The sequence below is a fragment of the Streptopelia decaocto genome, assembly GCF_964273445.1.
Source record: "Streptopelia decaocto genome assembly, chromosome: 2".
Taxonomy (NCBI): Eukaryota; Metazoa; Chordata; class Aves; order Columbiformes; family Columbidae; genus Streptopelia; species Streptopelia decaocto.
The window spans coordinates 9,143,078-9,162,830 of NC_138655.1; the positions used below are offsets into that span (position 1 = coordinate 9,143,078).

General features: G+C 38.5%; 1 protein-coding gene across 1 annotated transcript in view; it reads right to left on the reverse strand.

The window, feature by feature from the left end:
* Positions 1 to 19,753, reverse strand: part of TG (thyroglobulin) — a gene marked incomplete at its 5' end in the record, with an annotated part of 163,359 nt that overhangs the window by 99,757 nt on the left and 43,849 nt on the right. Inside the window, 13 exons of the mRNA XM_082046264.1 lie at positions 619 to 762; positions 2,567 to 2,646; positions 3,197 to 3,308; positions 4,263 to 4,439; positions 5,467 to 5,604; positions 7,671 to 7,751; positions 8,466 to 8,531; positions 9,068 to 9,235; positions 11,034 to 11,231; positions 12,449 to 12,557; positions 13,143 to 13,258; positions 14,976 to 15,098; positions 19,033 to 19,203. Coding sequence (XP_081902390.1) covers positions 619 to 762; positions 2,567 to 2,646; positions 3,197 to 3,308; positions 4,263 to 4,439; positions 5,467 to 5,604; positions 7,671 to 7,751; positions 8,466 to 8,531; positions 9,068 to 9,235; positions 11,034 to 11,231; positions 12,449 to 12,557; positions 13,143 to 13,258; positions 14,976 to 15,098; positions 19,033 to 19,203 — 1,683 coding nt within the window. The remainder of the gene's footprint in view (positions 1 to 618; positions 763 to 2,566; positions 2,647 to 3,196; positions 3,309 to 4,262; positions 4,440 to 5,466; positions 5,605 to 7,670; positions 7,752 to 8,465; positions 8,532 to 9,067; positions 9,236 to 11,033; positions 11,232 to 12,448; positions 12,558 to 13,142; positions 13,259 to 14,975; positions 15,099 to 19,032; positions 19,204 to 19,753) is intronic.

A 19,753-nucleotide genomic window follows, 5' to 3' on the forward strand; every position in this document is an offset into this window, starting at 1 on the left:
AAATGACACACTCATAGAAATATTTAAACAAAGTAACAGAGACTTTGTTTTGCTATGGAAAAGAAAATTTACTATGACTAGGAGTGGTTTTGATTCCTTTTGAGGTAATAACCTAACCTCTCATAACTTCTCATCTGTTTAAACCTGTGATGGCTTCTTACTGCTTGAAGAAAACAGCACTACCTTGGAACTTGGTCTTGGTCTTGGCCTTTTCTTTACCAAAACAGACAAAAGTGGATTTTAAATTCCATAGCAAAAACACATCTTTTGAAGTTATGCATATGCACACACAATTAAACCATAAACCAAGCAGTGAGAAACAAAGAAAGATGTCCTGACCAGGACTGAGCAGTGGGACAAAATATATTTGTATTCCTGCATAGGACACAAGTCTCCTGTATAATCTAAGAAATTAAATTATACATCTTTGAGGTATTTCTTTTCCTTTTCTATTAAACGGAGATTAAATTTCACCTTTCCCTTGCATATACTTGTCTACTTCGCCTATTTGTGATCCTTCTAAATTGGTACTCCATCTGAAAGTTGGAGCTTCTACACATTGAAGACAAATAATAAGCTTTAATGTGCAGAAAACAGAAATGTCATGTGCACACTTACCAGGCTTTTGATACCAGCCAAATGGGTGTATTCTGACTTCAGCATCTGGTGAACTACAATTTGAAACTTGCCAAGCACTTCTTGTTTCCTCAGCACACGTCTGGATTCCGAAGCTGTTCAGAGTCAGGCACACAATCTTTCCACCTGCCAGGGAAATACATTGCTATAGAATTTTCATTTTTCTAGATAGTATTTTGAGAAAAGTGAATACAGCATGATTCCACTGAGTGTTAAAAGGAATTCCACTGACTTAGAAACCAAAATAGGAAAATACCCAAAATAGGCCAAGTTCTACTGTTGTTGAAAAATCACAGTTAATTCAAAGTGAGGGAAGGTGGGTAACCAATGTTGTAAACCATTAAGGTCACTAAGAGTATTTCTACTGTGCAAAGAACACGATCTCTTCTTGGTGCAAGCAGTCCTTTATGGTCAATGTAATCCTAGAAATTAATAATCTGCATGTATGTTGAAACATGTTCTTCGCTTACATCAAGACAAAAAGTCTGCCTTTCAAAGACCTGGTGTAAATATTTCTGTGCCTGAAAAATATTGAGGGTTTGAAACACAGCTGGCATGATCTTAAATCATGTTAAAATCACTACTGAAAGTTCTTTGACTATATGAATGCCAGGACTGGATGTCTGAAATTCCACACAAATATATTAATCAGATAAACTAGAGGTGTCAGTTTTGCTCGTTCAGTGCTTTAAAATCCTTATTTTATGTTAGAACTATTTAAAGGAATGTAAGGTCATATTCAGTTCAAACTTCAAATTTCACACGATCATACGGAGGTATGAAAACCGTCAACTATTTTTGATTTGTGCAGTAATTCCAATCTAAATTACATTGGGTTACCTTTCCAAGCTATGCATTTTTGACTGAATGAAAATTTTCTCTGCCAAACAAAAAAGGGAATTAAAATTATACTTTTCTGAAGTGTTCCAGATTCCCAAATGAGCTGTAAAACCAGCATGTCCTAATGACCTCAGGGAAAGCTGATTAGCACAGGACACTTTCGAAAACAGGGTTAGCCATTTTAGTGGCCTAAATCTGAATTTGGAATAAAGTATTAAAACCTATTTCATTTACCTTGACCTGGATATCACTCCATTTTTGAACAGCTGCTATAGACTTTCTTTCAAACAGACCACTTTACAGCCAGTGGAGAGAAAGAAAAGACCTCCAGAACAGGATTCAGTCAACCAACTCAGTGATCCCATAATTGTGTCTGTACATCTCTCTGCTGACTATAGAGGGAGCAACACCACTTAACGTAGCCATCTCAGGTGAGTAAAATACATTAGTTTGACTTTCTAATAGCTTTCGAGTCATGCAGACTTTTAAAGATCCTATTTCCTTGGACTAACAGAAATCCTACTTGAGATGTCGTAAGAAGCTAAAATACTAGGGAGGAGAAGATATGCAACCTCTATCCCCAATTGACCTTCCTCAAGTAGAAGACTAAAATTTGGAAGCAGAGAAGTTTGGACATCCAAGAAAGTCGAAAGTCTAAGCTTCCCTGAAGTATCCGTGGACATCATGTGCTTAAAGTGCACTTAGAAACCTAAATATTACTGAAATTGAATCCCCTAAGCTTTAAAGAATGAAACAACATTAAAAAAAAAATCACAGAAAGAAGTCAACCAATATTTTGGAAGAGGAGTTGATAAATGAGAAGTGACTGTTTCCTGGACTTTTATCAGTTTTAAGTTCATTCTGTTGGAACTGCAGTCACTTTAGAAATCACTCTCATGAAGTTTTCTTAATAATATCTGAGATGCGGAGCATGTCAGACATGGTTTGGGTTACTCAAAAAGGTGCTAAAGAGAGTTGCATAAGATGTGAAAGGGCTTTTAAAGTGCCCTTCACAGTAAAAGAATGGTAAAGTTTGGAATAATCAAGGGAGGCTGAAATTATTTTTAAAATAAAAATAGTGAAAAAATACCTGATATCTGTGAGTCATTAAAAAAGCTGAATCCTGTGCAACAGGGGTCAGCATCACACCAACGCTCGCACTCAAAGAAGCTGGGAAAGGAAAAACATCATTAATCTCAGTATCATTAATAATCTGTCTCTGACATGGAGAAGGGAAGAGAGGATATTGCAAAGGGGAGAGACACTGAGAACTTGTAGAGTTGCCTTTCATGGTGAGACTGCTTCATGGTACTTCATACTGCATAGACACTTCCATACATTTTCTGTTTGTAGATGAAATTACGTTTGATCAGTATACTTCTACCAGACTACATTTAATAATTTAAATATTGATATCTGCCCTAAAATTATCAGCCTAAATTAATTTGGTGTATTATTGCCAAGCGACTGGCCAACCAGCAATTTAATACTAGTATAAGTAACAATTGACATATATATAGTTACTAATTGCATACAATTTTTTTTATAACTGAATTATAAATTTCCTTTAACTCATATGCTATTTTTATTTTGCTAAATATTCTTAAATAACGCTGTTCTTGGATCAGTACATCTGATCCCCTTCATCTGCTTAACAGGGCTCTGGTATTCCAGGCTTGATTAAACTTCCAGTAAAAACAAAATAACTGTCATATCCTACCCATCTGAAACAGTTTTTCTGCTCATGTCAGTCTTATTCCTCACTGAGATTGCTGTTACTTTCTGGAATGGTATACGTGTGTAGAAGCTCTTCACAGAACTTTTTAGAGTGACTAGAAGGAAAAACAGAAACAAAATTGGAAAAATCAGTAACTTACATATACTGGTCAAATAATCATGTGGTCAAGGTAAAGTTCATGTTTCTATGCTATACTGGTCTAATAATAGGTAATTTTACATTATCACAGTAAACTTTTGATGGTTAAGCCTGAAGATGGACAAAAATCCAATAAGTAAAGGGTCTAAAAGCTGAGCAAATTACATCACCAAGGAAAGATTTGCATCCCAGGACTTCTGAGACCTGTATTGACATTACTCCTCCTGCAAGGTTCAAAAACCAGGGGATAACTCCAGATTGGAAGACTCCAGTATGCTCATGGATTATTCAATCTGTGCTGCATTTTAGGCTCCCCAAAATACATAATTTAATAGTTTAGTTCAGTGGACCTTTACATTTTTCACAGCAAAATTGTAAGTTCCTGTGCAGTGATAACAGGCTTGTTTATCCAGCTTCCTCAAAGGAGCCCTATGAGAAAATCATTGAACTTCCCAAGCATTCAAAGAGCAGAGGTTAAAATCCACGTGTTGATAACTCTGGATTTGCTAAAAAAAATATTACACTACACAACTTTCAATTTTTACATTGCTTAACTACCATGACAATTCTCATAATGGTAGAAAATTAGATTGGTAACATATCAATGACATTCCCATTTCAACCATATTATGAAAAAGTCTAAGACCCAGGATACAAATTGCTCGAACTGCCATTGGCCTCTCTGAATTGGGAGCAATTGAGGTGGACAGTGGAACTCGTGGTTAATATCTTTCCACTTTGAACTGGAAATGAAAAACCCTACCCAGACGAGACTGGCCTTTCCTTGCACCATCACATCCAAGAACTCATTCATATATTCAGACTTTTTATCTCAGAATCAAGAGCCTACACACTGGCTTGCACTACCATGGTCACAACATACATTATACATCCAAATCCCCAAACTTGCCTATTTTACGATACAATGTCTGCGGCTGCCAGGGTAGCACAGTTCGACAGTTTTCCGGTATTTCATCAATGCTGCGATCACAAATCTGTGCCTCAGGATAGAGGGTACACACAAAGTAAAGGTCTGCGGTGCTTTGAATATCTGCCATTCGACAAAACTCATCTTCCTGTGTACAACCTGGGAAGTAAAGTCACAAAGAGTTACGCACACACATGAGTTTCTTCCCCTCTGTTTCTCTTCATGTCTTCAGTGCACCTAAATCAAAGAACTAAAAGTGAGAATGTCAATATTATTCTACTATGGTGTGAGAGAAACAGGGACAGATTCTGTTTCTAGCGACACTGTGTCAAGCATTACCCCGGTATACGGGTGTCACTCTAACACTGTGATTCACAAGGAGCTCTCTCTTTTAGTAAATATGACATACAAACTGTGTATAAAATAACTACATCAGTTGTGGGTCTCTTACTTTAAAGAAAATAAATATTTTCTACAATGTCTTAGGAAGTTTTTGCAAAAAAAAATATTTCTGAAGTGTAAATATGTTCCACAAAAAAATATAAATAACTTTTCCAGAATCAACTGCTCAAGCATTTGCTTGCGCCAGTTTGCACTGAAACTTGCCCCAGGGTAATAATGCACCTTCAGAAAAGAAACAAGGGTGTCAAACCCATTTCTTAATTTCAGTGGCAATGGCTCCTGTAAATATAATATATACTTCAAAGCTTCATTTCGAACAGGCATAGCTCTACCAACCTTTTGCAGGGATATTTGTGCACAGTTTAATACTCTTGGTTCTGCCTTCCTGGTAGTGAGAGCTAGAAACTCCTCTCCATTTATCACATCAAAACATACTTTATCAATAACTCCAAATATCTGAATTTTACCTTCTCCTTTTACAACTATGGCAAGTATCTATTTGGAGGTGAAAACTTCAAGAACAGCAGAACATTGCTCAACCTGTATCTTCTACTTCTCTTGCCCAAAACAGAGATGATGAATAATGGGTACCCTTTCTGCTACAGAAGACAAAGATTGTAAGGAAGAAACAGGTGGCCCCATTAGCAATTTCCTGAAAATTTTGTAGGCTTTCTCTGAAAAATCACTAAGTCCAGAGTATCTACTCATCATGACTATAATATCTATTAAAATATTTTAATTAATTATTATTCCTTAAATAATAACAGTTTCCAAGATGTCTTACGTGTGAGACACCAAAGCACAGCTTCCTCTGCCGAGTACTTCTGCCTGAAGACCCAATATTGCTGGTAAGGTAGAGAATAGTTCTGGTCACTTTGTATCTGGCTGTTGTCCATCTGGTAGAAAAGATCCTTCGTGGAATCTGAAATTCAAACAAACAAACCCACAAAAAAAAACACCCTTAACTATGATCTGGAATATATTAAATGTATTTATATATAAAATTCTGCCTTTCCCAGTAAAACACCTGCAACTGTTTTGTAGGGCTAGCAGACACCAAAGGCTTTAATAACAGAATTGTCCACCCAGTTATTGATACCTGTGTGGGCAATGTCTCCTTGCTGAGCTGCATTGTCAGAATGTTTGCATCACCAAAAACTAGATGAAAATCACATATCCTAGAAATAAGAATGTTCTCTCTACTTTGTCACACAACACATCAGTGTAACAGTGAAGTATAGTGCCTCGGAGAATGTTTACAATACCTTGATCAATCTAGTTTTATTAATCCAAAATACAGAAGTTTCCTTGTATTCCCTTGTGAAGCTTTTACACCTCTCAGTGTTAAAAGATTTCTTAACAAGTTTAATACCTATTTTAGTCTTTTTACCTTATTTCTCCTAGTTTATGCTCCCACAGACACCACTAAATAACTCCTTTCTGTCACCTACCTGTGATACTTAGAAATGTGCCCAATGCTTTATATCCCCTGAGCTCCCTCTAAAGCAATCACAGCTATTTCAGGCTGTTTTCAAGTTAATCCCTTTAAATAAGGACTCACGCAAATTGTTGAAAGAAATGGACACTCTTCACTTATCTCTCACAAATTTCTTCATAAACACCTTTTTAATTTATCAAATGCCATCAGCAGGTCTCATCCCCAGTTACTCCAACTTTGTGAGAGATTATTCTTTAATCTTACATGCGCTGAAACAGCCAGACAAAAATGAAAATAAGAAAGTAAAGACAAGCTGATGTCTGCAGATGAAATGCTGAAGCACCTACTGACATGCTGGGAGCGCACAATAGCTCTGAATTTTCTATCAGAAAATATAATATGTTACGGTGTGCTTTAAGTATGATCATCAAGTAATAAAAGCTCTGTAGACATCTTCCCAGATGCATCCACAACCTTTCTTAAAGGTGACTTACAAGTCTCATTACCTCTCACGTCTTAACTTCAACCTTCAGTTTCTTTTGAAACTTTGTGTCAGGACTAAAACTAAGGGATGGAGAAAGAAATTGCATTCCTTGCATAACTTCAGGTTTTAATGATATCATCAGCCACAGCAAGGTACATGGAGAACCCTGAGGGCTGCACTCATGCCTTGGCAGGTAAATACAAGAGAATTTCACCCCATGTATTAAGTGCAATTTTTTCTCATTTTTAAGTCTAGACTTTAAAATACCAGCAATTGAAGAGGAGCTCCACTAGGTAAACGGGCATTTTAGTTTACCTTCCTTTGAGATTAAACAAAATCAGTAATGCACTTCATGTTAGGATTTTACATGTATTAAATCACATGCTCAGGTATTCATCAAGGTTCCTCAGTAAACATTACAGTTCATTAGAGATTAATCAATGTGCTCTCATCAGGCTCCACTGCTCTCTTGGGATTATTGTGCTGAAGGCCCAAATTAATTCTAGTAATATAATACAGATGATTTTTGATAGATACATGATTTAGTATAATGAAGAGCAGACGCTGCGATAACAAAGGAGTCAGAGAACTTCACAGGTCACTCACTTTTCATCACACACATAAGAAACACTTGGGATTGCAGTTTCATCCCGAGTTTCTCTAAGCATCATATTTACACTCCTATTTTCAGTAGCAGCAAATATGCTCAGTTACCCAGGATAAAGATTTGATTCCTGGGTTTATGTGAAATTTTTTCTCAGCCAAATAGTATTTCCTGAGTCGTTACAGTTCAATAGGTCTTGAAAGAGTAAGCTTTCACAGAACATTTTAACACTTTCGTTTCCAACCTGGCCAGGGAAGGTAAAAAACAAAGACAGAAGGTTTACATTTTTAATATCTTTCTCAAAACCTATATCAGACCTCATACCTAAGAGAAACCCTCTGGACTTCACAATACTTACATCATCACAATACATATATGGCAATTTATGATATTTTCTTGTTAAATTCTACACCTTCCTATGCTATCTTCTGCTACCTGCTTTGTCTGTCCTTATTATAATACCTGACAATGTTAGATCATTTTCTGTTTTCAAAGCTGCAGCATCACACTCTGAGGTTCTAGTTCGGGTGACCATATCGGAACCTGGAACACAACAGGAATTAAAGAGCATTTATCTTCCTTCCACAAGACAAAATCATCCTTAGTTCCTAAATTTGGCAGGTATTTTAAAGTGCACCATTTAGAAAAAACTCCTCAGGTAGTTCCACCAGCTGATGAATCACAAATGAGTAAAACCATCTATGTATAACTCTGGGAAAAACCTAAACCAAAACAAGCTGTTTGGAGGATAAAAGCAAACGCCATATCCACAATCACTGTGCATTCAGCATCAGTGCTCTAGAAGGTGTGTGTATTTATTAAGCAGTATCACAAATCATTTATGCAGGTCCTGCTAAGTAAATTGTGGTGTCCAGAAAGCAAAATTGCAAAACCAACACATAAGTAGTTGTCATGCTAATAAAAGTAACCCATTGAGATACATATAATGTGCCAAGTTATTAAGATACCTGGACATTGATGGGACAAAAGCACGTGTGTCCGTGATAAAATTTTTCACAGGTATTAAAAGTTGTAAAGCATATTCTCAGACACAGGAATTTACCCAAATTTCATAAAACTGACAGTAGCAGGATTACTCCAGATTACATCACTCCTGCCAGAAGAGACTTTTGAGTAGTGTCTCAATTTGGATGGTATAAAATAAAGTGAGAATGACACTTCCATTACAGACCACAAATCTGACACAGCCTACAGTTCATCATAAGCTTTAATAACAACTTCCATGAGATAACTCACCTCCCCACAGGTAAACTTGCTGAAAGGTAGTAAAATTTCTTTCTGCCTCTTCTACCAATTTAGAATCTAATAAAGAAAAACGTTTGTTAGAATAGCTGCAGGTAGTATTGAAATGCTCAGAAATTGAATTAAAAACACATCCCTAGACTAGGCATCGCCTCATTTACAATATGATGCCCTAGAGAAGAAGGACCCAGGTGTCCTGGTGCTAGTCTCGGTCCAAGCTTTACTCTATTTTCCATCACTGCTTTTTCGGTGCAGCTCTACACATCTCTCTTTTTGTCTTTGCTCCAGATTATACCTTTCTTTCAGACTATTAGCTTGAATCTGCCTGAATTAAATACTGGAAGTATTACAGAGTAACATACTAAACCAAACATGTTATTGACCTTCATGAATTTTCACAAAATAAAACTTGAGAGGTCCATCTATCTAAAAATGCATCTGATTAGGGAGGTCTTATTTTCTCGTGATTGTACAGGTGTTGATTTACTTGAGAAAAAAAAAAAAAACACAAACCGAAGTACAAGAGCAGGCTGGTGAAAAAGGCAGAGTCTATACAGAATTAAAGAAATGTGAATTGAGATAATTCACTGACATACTTCCACTGAACACTTGTCCTCCCAGAGTGAAGAAAAACATCATCTCTTTTTCATCGTAGCTCACATCTCCACATATTCCATCAAAGACAGACGTTGCTGTTGGACTCCAGTCATTGGCATTGCAGATTAGCACATCCGGGTAGCTCATCAGACCACACAAAATGAGACCTAGGCAAAAGCAGAGTTGCATCACTCCAATCATGCTTTGCACCTACACGGAGCTTCTCACCCAAGCATCCCAATGCTTTCTCTAAATGCCAATGGAACCTATGTCACTGAGATAGATAGCCTTTAGTATTGCTAAAAAAAAAAAATAAAAAGAAATAAAAAATTAAAAAAAAAAAAAAGAGAGAGAAAATCAGAGCCATATGTTCAAATTGGAGTACTAAGGTTAGCTATTCATATCTAAACTAAACATTGTAGCCTGCTTTACAGAGATTTCAAGCACATACTATTACCACCTAATAAAATATTACTATTATCGGATAATATCAAACAGTGTTTTCAGCATTTCATAGCACCACGGAGACATATTCAATGCTTTGGCGGTCTTACAATCTCAGGCTCTGAACCAAGAAAGCACTTATATTTTTACTGGGATGGTTTCCTGGATTGGTGCCTGATTTCAGTCAGCCCAAGCCTGTGTTTCCCCAGCATCGCGGTGTGACTCCAGTGGACCAGCACTCTTAAGGCCGGGTGTTCTGGCATCAGTCTGTCACCATCATGTCTACACAATACTCAGGTCTTGTTTTGTACTTGTTTTCACAGTTCAGGCACTTCTATGGTTTTACAATGCCCTCTCTGGTTTGTTTTTATGGCCTTGGTACATGAGATATTGAATATGCTACCTTTTTTTGTCTTTTTTTATCTTCTTTTAAACAAAGTGCTAGTCCAAGCAATGCATTTACCTCTGTTATTGAAGCAGTTATGTCTCCCCAATTAAACAGGGAGCTCTACAACATTAATCTTTTTTTTTACACATCTCCTTCTATTCTCACAAATATAGACAACCCAAACATCTCACAGTAAATGTACAGAGAAATAGACTTTACAAGATCATTTAGAATATTTTGATGCAAAAAAAAAAAATATGCTATGTCAAAACAGAAAATACTTTTTTGGAAACATTTTCTTGACAACTTCCACTGAATAAGTTTTCTCAAATCCAGGATCAGTTTCCATTCTGAACTGGAGAAGTGGTTGCCACACAGCAGCCAGTAGCACATGTCTGGATATGCTGAGTTTGTCTTTAAAAACGTGAGACATCTCAATGAGAACTTCACTTTTTCTATAGGAAATGCACCTCCAATAGGAAAGCTGATCCCATATGAGCTCAAAAAGAAACTACAGAAAGCTAGCACTGACATTAAGTGATTAAATTTGCTGGCAGATTCTGGGCTCTGCCTAAGTCCCACCTCTGCCAGACTCTGTCCATCTCACTCCCACTTGCTCTTCTAACTAGACATCCAGACTTCAGAGATTATAGCATTCCTGCTTTCAATAAAATAATGTGATTCCCTGTTTAGCATCCTTTTTTCTGCTCCAAAAGGGAGCTGATTTACATTTTCACTACAAGGACTCTGTCTGGGGGCACCGTCTTAATTCCCCCATCAGCTGAAAGGCACCAGCTTCTGGCAACCAGGCTGAGTTATGTAAGTAGAGAGACATTTTCAGAATTATTTATCTCATCTGAATGCAGATGTCTAAAGCAGGTCAAAAGAATTATCCTTTCAAAATGTCCATTTCTCTCCAAGAGCAGCTTGATACCTCAGGTCTTAATCTCTACTGGTCCAGGCCAAGTCTTACGAATTACTCAAATTCTGCCTACACCAAAAAGTGTAAGTGATGTAGAGACAGGCTGCTGACACTGGTGTGGTGCAGAGGTAGGTGTAATGCATCCAAAAATGAGTTCTACTCAGTGCTGGTATTCTACCGCAGAATGTTTTATTTTGCAGTTAGGCGATACCTCCATCAAGTGCAATCTGACTCAGGATGAAGCCGTCGCAGCAAGAGTCCCTGCTGCAAGTCTGCCGACAGAAGAGCTGAGCATCAGTCAGAGATGTGCTGGATGCTGAGAGCACCACGGAGTGATACACGCCAGAAAGCACATTCTGAAAACTAGTCCTTTCGAAGGTCTTGAGTCCAGATGAGTTAAATTCTTGTCCTGAGTAGACAGAAGAGCAAAGAAATCTTCAAAAGAGCTCAAGAGGAGATGGGATGCTTTTGGATTGCCTGCAGACTGCAGTTGGTTGAAAGTTTTATAATAAAAACTCAGTCTTAAAACTTCTTTTCTGGACATTGAGCTTCAGATGCAAGATAAGATCCTCAAATGGTTTGGTCCAATTATACCTGGGTAGTTGATCAGAATGTAGTGCCAGGGTAGGAAAAACAGTTCACTGTGCCAGCAAAGGGCTCCTAAATCAATGTACACAGTAAGGCTGGTAATATTCTACTTTCAAGCACTACATTAATAACTGCCAGGTACAAATAAAACAAACTTATCTCACTAAAAAAGTAAAATGTGTAATTTGTCAAGCATAACTGCATCTGCAATTAGGGCTTCTGTTAACTAGACATATATATAAGAGGAAATTATTCATATAATCGCGGATCTAATCTGCAATATCAACAGAAATCTAGAGTAGATCTGGTATCAATATTATTACGTTGATAACAAGTTCAGAAGACTTGTTTTTTTTCAGCTGAGACTTTGCTCTTTATTTTTACTATTACTAACAAATGGCAATTGTGAGTTTTGGATAGAAGTGAAAAGAAAACAGTGACAGCAGACGGTTTTGACTCAAACTGCAGCATTCTGCATTTGATTGTCTTGTTTCAAATCTGGTATGAGGCTTAAAGCTGGACACACACTGGATGGGACATGCAGCAGTATCAATCAGACTTAGGCCAAAAAAAAAAGTTATGAATCACTTTGGAATTCACTGGAGAGCAGGTTATTTCTTGGTTGGTATAATAGTAGGACGATTCACAATCAAAATTATCATAAACTGTTAAATTGTGTATAAGCTGGTCGATAATGCCTTATATAATCAAATAGCAAACTGTTTAATAAAGAGAAATCATAGTAAAACAAAACAGAACAGAATAATACGTCAAATAGAATTTGAGGTTTTGTGGAACTATCTGGTGGAGAAAACCATTAAAATGGCTCATAAAAGCTGTATTCCTAATTTATAGGCAACAAGATAGCAAGGGAAGATATGCTGGGGTTTCTGGGCTATCGCTAAATGTTAAGCTCTGAAAAGTATTGTGTCTTCTTAAACAAAGATGCTCCCCACATTTAGTCATGACCCTATATAGAAGTAACCACAAGTCTGGGCACATCAGTCTACTATTACATGAGTGATTTGCATCTGGTACCTCTCTTCAAATAGACCATCACTGCATCTCCCTCTGGGTTTCTGACATGCAGCAGGCAGCTGAGGCGACCAATGCTGGTGGCAGTGGGGTTCCCCAAAACACCTTGCACCTGAGTCAGGAAACAGGTACGCACAATAAATACAACCTAATTGGTTTCCTCTTCCTTATTCAGAAACTCGGTTTATAACCACCACAGCTCCTTGTGGCCCAGTGTGGGCACTCTTTATTCCATCAAACTGAGGTCTCAACTCTTCAATGCCACATTGCTACGTTTAAAAGTAGTGAACAGGAAGATGTTACAGTGCTAAAGAGTACACAATTCAAACCCTGGGCTAAAGGAAGGGACTGAGAAATTATGACTGTTTCAGGTGACCTGATTACCAACCTGGATTTTTCTAGTTCGGTTTATCCAGATTAACCTTCCTTTTAAATCAACCCAATTTTCAGGAGTTCAATATATTATAAGAACTAAAGTGCTCTGTGATGTTTTACCAAACACTGAGGCTTTCAGGTGTCACTTTTTGAAACATCTGGGTATAGCTTCTTTACCAGCTTGCAGGAATTTATTACTGCCATAGTGAAAAGCAATGTCCAAGGGGTCAGGTAACAGCCTGCCTTCCTTCTGTGATGCTGCCTACTTATATTGAATGTACAGTATTATGACAAACACATTTTTAAATATGATAATTTTTACCAAGCCAGAGGTGGTGCAATTGAAGTTGACTTCAGCAGCACTGTATAATTCACAGAGAACTTCAGCACTAGAAGGAGTTAAAGTGACAAAACCACACGTGTCTTCCATCTCACAGCCTGAAAACAGGAAAGAATTCTTAGATTTCCTAGCATTTCATGTGCAAAATTTCTGCTACTAATTCCACTGTTTACCGTCGTTTGCCTAGTTTTTTATACCTCTGTCAGACTTGCAAGCACATGAATTTCATTAGCCAAATGAACTTTAGTATTCAGCTAATTTAGTAGAGGGTTAGGTTTTTAAATTAACTCAGATTAATGCAAAAAGTTGTTCGTCACTTGATGATACAAACAGCTGAGTAAGGTCTAACCATCCACCCAAATATTTAATGCCTGCTGAAGCGGGCAGGGAAGACTCTCATGAACCGCTTTGCTAGCACATCACATCTGCCTGATACCGTAACCCCATGGCAAATAGATCGTGACAAATATCGGCATGATGGGAAGGAAGGAAACATAAAATTCTTCAACCTGCAGCAACCACCTGGTCAGTGGAGCAGGCATCTATCCCCCTCCAGATTTCAGAGGGGCTGAAGATCCCTCTGCCCTTACACTCTCACCACTAACTTGCTGCTACAGCTCTGCTCCTGGAACAGGAGGTGAAATTATTTCTAGATTTCACTAGTAAAAAATCAACCAGCTTAGATCAAAATATCATCAGAAAAGTAAGGTAAGCAGTCTGACTTTGTAGAGAAGAAGAGAGGGAAAGATTAAGCGTGACCCTTCAGTGACCACCCCAGCAGTAATACTTTGTAGTAGTGCTGACACTTTACAGTGAATATAACTTATAATGAAAATACAGGCTGCATGCACTGAATCAGATTGCTTGTCAAAGGGTGATCTTTTCCTCCCCAAGTTCATTGCCATGGTTGTCTCAGCTCAGTGTCTTGCTTTTGAAGGTCTCCAGTTTCAGAGGAAGGTGCAAGAAACCTTACAGTATATGGCTAGGAGGTAATCTGGTGCAGGAAAATCATTCCAGTAACACATACAAGGCTTCACATATTCACTTTTTCGCACGAGAGATGAATGCTCCAGCTAGACCAGGGTATGTGACACAAAGTCACTGACTTTGTCAGAGTTCTGTCATGTCTATCCTGGAAACAAGCCGCCTGTGTTATTACTGCCTGGGTGTTTTCATTTTGAACGTAACCCCTCTATCTCTCTTCACAATCTGAGCATTAGGAGACAGAAGATGAGACCGATTCAAAGCACCCTGAAAGCAGTGCAGTGATTCCCCTTGGGCTTAGATGACTTTGAACCAACATCAACCAGCAAACATGATGTGTCCATTTCTAATATAGTATATACATTGTAAGACTCAGCAGAGGAATATCTCTGCACTTATAAATATCCTTCTGAAATAAGCAAGGATGATTATTCCTCTTTTACATGCCAATCAGGTAATTTGGGAAGAGGCCAAAGCTTGGTCTTCACATGTCCTGAACATCTAATCCTTCTTTTGTCTGCACGTATCAAAAGTCTGATGAACGTTTCCTGGTCTGAATCTCAGCTCTCATTCATATTGCAAACTACACCAAATGGCTTTAAGCTCAGATTGTCTGAAGTGGTATGTAAAGTCAGATGACTTCTTTCTGACAGAAAGACCAATTTGTTTCCTGAAACAAGGTCACCAAAAGTTGTAAACATCTTGTAGTGAATTCGTGCTGAACTGCAAAATATATAGGTCATCTAGGAACTTAACTATACACACATCATATAAAAACATTATCATTTTCTGTGATGTTGTCTCTACAGATTTTCTAAAAGTTTTCCTCACCTGATATGCACTGAAAAGCTGGACTTTGCAGGTCACCCTGAAATGACTGAGACTGAAGAATTTGAGCTTCTTCTGACCCATAAATCAGTCTGGAGGAAGGAACTCTCTCAAATTTTCTGAGCACTAAAAAAAACCAAAACAAAACACTTCAGGTAGAAATAAAAATGGAATAATTCTGTAGGGAAAGAGGTTTGCTCATAAAAAGGTTTGCTCATTAAATGATGTACCATAACTCCATAGATAATGCAGGAGACAGCTGGACTGAGGATATAATTTCTGTTTACATTCAAGTGAGACTTCTTTTCCAGCAGCAGACTGGCCATCTCCCGTTACTTGTTCATGGCAGTGAAGCAAGTACTGAGACAATGGGGGAACCAACTTTCTCCAAAACAGACACTGAAACAAGAGCCAGCTCCAACACAACTTGGCTAGAAAGGAACTCCAGGAGCTTTATCACTTGTTTACAGGAGCCCAACAGTCTGATGTCCATTGAGTTGAGGCTCAGGGATCTATACAAGGTAGTATGTCCTACACGCTCCTTTTTTACTACTTCAGTTCAACATTTAACTCCGGACTATCACTTTACTTACCAAAACCTTTTATCTTCTCTCTCTGAATTGGAAGCACTACACCCAAAAGCCCATTAGGTCTAAATATGCAAAACCCAAAGATCGCTAAATGGGGTGAGGGACCCAGTTTAAGTTCCAGAAGGTTTGGCCCTGGCTGTGCCCTGAAGCTTATAGTCTGGTGAAGTGGCACATACGGCAACACCACTACCCTGCTCAGATTGCTACTACATGTATTACAAAGGTTTTTTTGTATGAAGAGAGGAATGGAGGAACATGGTGACTTGGCATCACCCCTGTGTTGACCAGACTTGTCCTCTGAATTCCCTAAATGAATGCAAAACACTGGGTCACTCCAACCAATGCCTGGTCTAGGCCTAAAAAGGCTGAGAAGCAGAAGCCCTGGTCTGATCTCAGCCCATGCGAGATGTCCACACATGGAAGAGAAGCTCTTCAGAGACGGGCAATGAAGCTGGTGAGGGGTCTGGAGCACAAGTGTGATGAGAAGCAGCTGAGGGAACTGGGGCTGTTCAGCCTGGAGAAAAGGAGGCTGAGGGGAGAACTTATCGCTGTCTACAACTGCCTGAAAGGAGGTTGTAGCATGGAGGGTGTTGGTCTGTTCTCCCAAGTAGCAAGTGATACAAGAGGAAATGGCCTCAAGTTGTGCCAGGGGAGGTTCACGTTGGATATTAGGAAAATCGCTTTCACCAAAGGGATTGTCAGGCATTGGAACGGGCTGCCCAGGGAAGCAGTTGAGTCACCGTCCCTGGACGTGTTTAAAAGATGCGTAGATGTGGTGCTTAGGGACATGGTTTAATAGTGAACTTGGCAGTGCTAGTTTAATGATTCAACCTGACGATCTTAAGGGTCTTTTCCAACCTAAATGATTTTCTATGAGTTTAAGAACTGGAGGCTCAGCCCTTCTCTCCCCAGCGCACATGGGCGCAGAGGCCCAGCAGCAGGATCCCAGCCCTCTCGCTGTGAAGCGTCTGGATAAACCACAAAATAAAAGTCAGGGATAAGTTCTTAAAACAATCATTTGTACTCCTACAGCAAACCAGTCAGGACTAAATCAGAAGCAAATGTCCACTGTTGTCAGGGCTGAGTCAGCAGGTGCTTTTGATAAAACCGTTATTTCTGCTCAGAAAGAACATGAGGGCTGGGCAAATACATAACACAAAAATATCCTTGCACTTGGCTGGGGAGAGGGCTGAACGATGTTGTAAACAGACATGGAATATCTTTTCCTTCCTAGAAACACAGGACACCAAAATATAAGCATTGGTCTAATTCTGCACTAAACTACATTTCTGCAACTTGCAGAGATGACTGGTTAAAAAAAGAATTCACATATTTTCATAAAAATGAAAAGTAGTGTTTTATGTTGTTTGCAATTGTTTGCTGCCCTCATTTCCAATGCAAAATTCAAAATACAATATGGCAGTTTAAAATGCTTTGCTATCTTTCTGATAGTTGTTTGCCTTTTTTTTTCCTAATTCTGGCTTCTTCCCACTCCCCTATTTTCTCTGCCTTAGTATCAGAGAAAAGTAGAGAAGAGGAAGAGTGTAATGAAACATTAAACTGAACACATTGCAAAATCAATAGAAATGCTGCCTTTTTTAAATTTGTGGGGTTTTTAATATAAAGAAAGGAAAAAATGTGTTTATAAAGCTACTTTGTAAATAATAATAATAATAATAATAATAATAATAATAATAATAATAATAATAATAATAATAAAACCCACCAGCTTTGATTTTCATGAACTTGGCAGTTCACACTGCCCACTTCTCAACAGTAATATAACTACTCAGCCATTTCACAGGTTTAGAGTATAGCAGAAATTCCCCATTCATCTCACATACTAGAGTAAAGCTCTACATCCTATCCCTGTTGTTGCAACAAACGTTAAGCATGGCTTAAAATATAAGAAGAGAGAGAACAATAAGAATGAGCAGGGTTGTTACAGCTTATTACTGTGCATTCATTCAAGAAAATTCTTCTTCTGTCTCAAGACTCAAAAAAACCCAAAGAACAGCTGGATTATTTATCAACCCTGACCAATCACCAGCCTTCTGTCAAAGGAAGATGAGTCTTCAGATCCTGCTGTCTTGTTGCATGAGAATTCACTTAAGGGAAGTTGAAGGGGCAGGGGGGAAAGTAAAAATAGAGATAATCGGTTTCATTTTCTATAATGCTTTTTGGAGGCACAGAATGATCTTTCAATGACAAAAATGAAATTAAGCTGGACTGCAATTTATTAAAAAAAAAAAAAAAACAACACACAAACAAACAAAGCCAAGTCTTCTTGGGTGTTTCTTTTTGTTGTTTTTTTAAAACCTTAAATTGTCAACACTTGTGAACTCTTGTAGCACGATGCACAAAAATAAGCACAGGTATCTACAACTGCTCTTTCCTGGACAGAGTCAGAAACGCTCATGCAGGAAGACTCAAAGTAAGTAAGCTATAGGAGAATTAAGCTGCTCTGAGTCTTTTGCTCAAAGAAACAGCCCAATTACCCCATGTCTGAGAGCAACGGAGGCTAACACCTCATGTTCATAACTACAGTCTCTGGGTGTGCTCAGAGAAAAAAAAAATAGCTATTTTAACTGAAGATAGTTTTGCAACCTCTTCACAGCCAAGGGCTTTCATTTCACACTCCTTCCACTGATCACACGTGTCATAAGACATTGTCTAATTTAGAGCACACAATGACATCAGTTTCTAAACTGAATATTCCATTAAACTTGATACCGATCATATGATGAGCAATGAAAACTTCTGGAAAACTATTTTTGGGCAAGGCAAAAGCTTTGGGACTAAGAAAAGTAATTAGACCTTACTGCAGTGTATTTCAATTTGTCTGAAGCCAAATCCTACTTTTCCACAGGCTCCCCCAGAAGATGAGTATTGAAGTGCTAAATCAGTAAATACATTGAAACAATTGCTGGAGATGTTATGGTTATACTTTTTCAACTTCTTGAAAACTGGCATTTCACAACTATGTTCAAGCAGAAGTAAGTTCCCCCAGCTTGCAAGGGTATGTTCACCAAGTCAGACACCATAGAGCAGGAGCCCAGAGGGTGACATTATGCCTCTGCTGTGAGGTCACTGTCAAACACAGTCTATTTTACATGATGAGTGATAACTTTACCAGGAAATTCATCACTCTCCTTCCTTACCATTAGCCATCCCATTATTCTTTGGGGTTTCCAAGCAGAGAGCAGCAGATTAGCATACATGAAAAGCCATCAGACATCTGAGAGTGCAAGAAACCTACTTCTCTCTCTTCACTTACAGGAACTGACTTCCCCACTGCAGTCAAGAAATGCAAAACTACAGAGCAATGTGGCTTTAGGCAGAGTCCACTACTAAAGGAAAAGTGAATCTCTGTAAGCTGGCAAGCCAGCTGTGGAACAATGAGTGTTTTCATGAGGAGGTTTCACTTATGTGGGGTGAAAAAATATCAGAAATATTCTTCTGACATTTACCTAGGCACTGGTAGTCTGTAAGGAGATCATCTGTTTCTTTCCAGTCCAGTGCTGCTCCAGAGCTATCAACACAGAATGACTTCTTAGTGTCAGGGTCTTGTTGAGAAGGTCTATACTGGCCATCTTCATCACACTGCAAACCCTGCTCATTGCTTTGACAGTACGTGATACCTGTTATAAGTAAAGAAACAAAGAAAAAAAGGTACATAGATAATGCTCTCACTGGGTTTCAAAGAATGGATGAGGTTGGAAGGGACCTTTGAAGTTCATCTGGTCCAACCCTCCTACTCAAGCAGGATCACCTAGAGCCAGTTGGAGACTCCACAAGGTTAGAGACCCCACAACCTCCCTGGCCAATCTGTGCCAGTGCTCAGTCAGCATCATCATAAAAAAGTGTTTCCTGATGTTCAAAGGAAACCTTCTGTGTTTTGGTTCGTGCCCATCACCTCTGGTCCTGTCAATGCAGCAGGACAATGTTTCAATGCCGTAGGACAAAAGTGCTCTAAGTGCAGCAGAGACTTCAGTAAAAATTAATCTGCAATTTGCACAGTGTTTTGTTCTCTGAAACATTATATTCTCACTGCTTTGTTGTTACTGCAATTCATGTTCCTGACATTTTTAGGATTCTCTGCCATGGATCAGAACTCATTTATGCTAAGTACTGTAAAGCAAAGAAGTATAGGGAAGGGCAGGTATGTTCAGTGCCTGCTGCAATAGATCC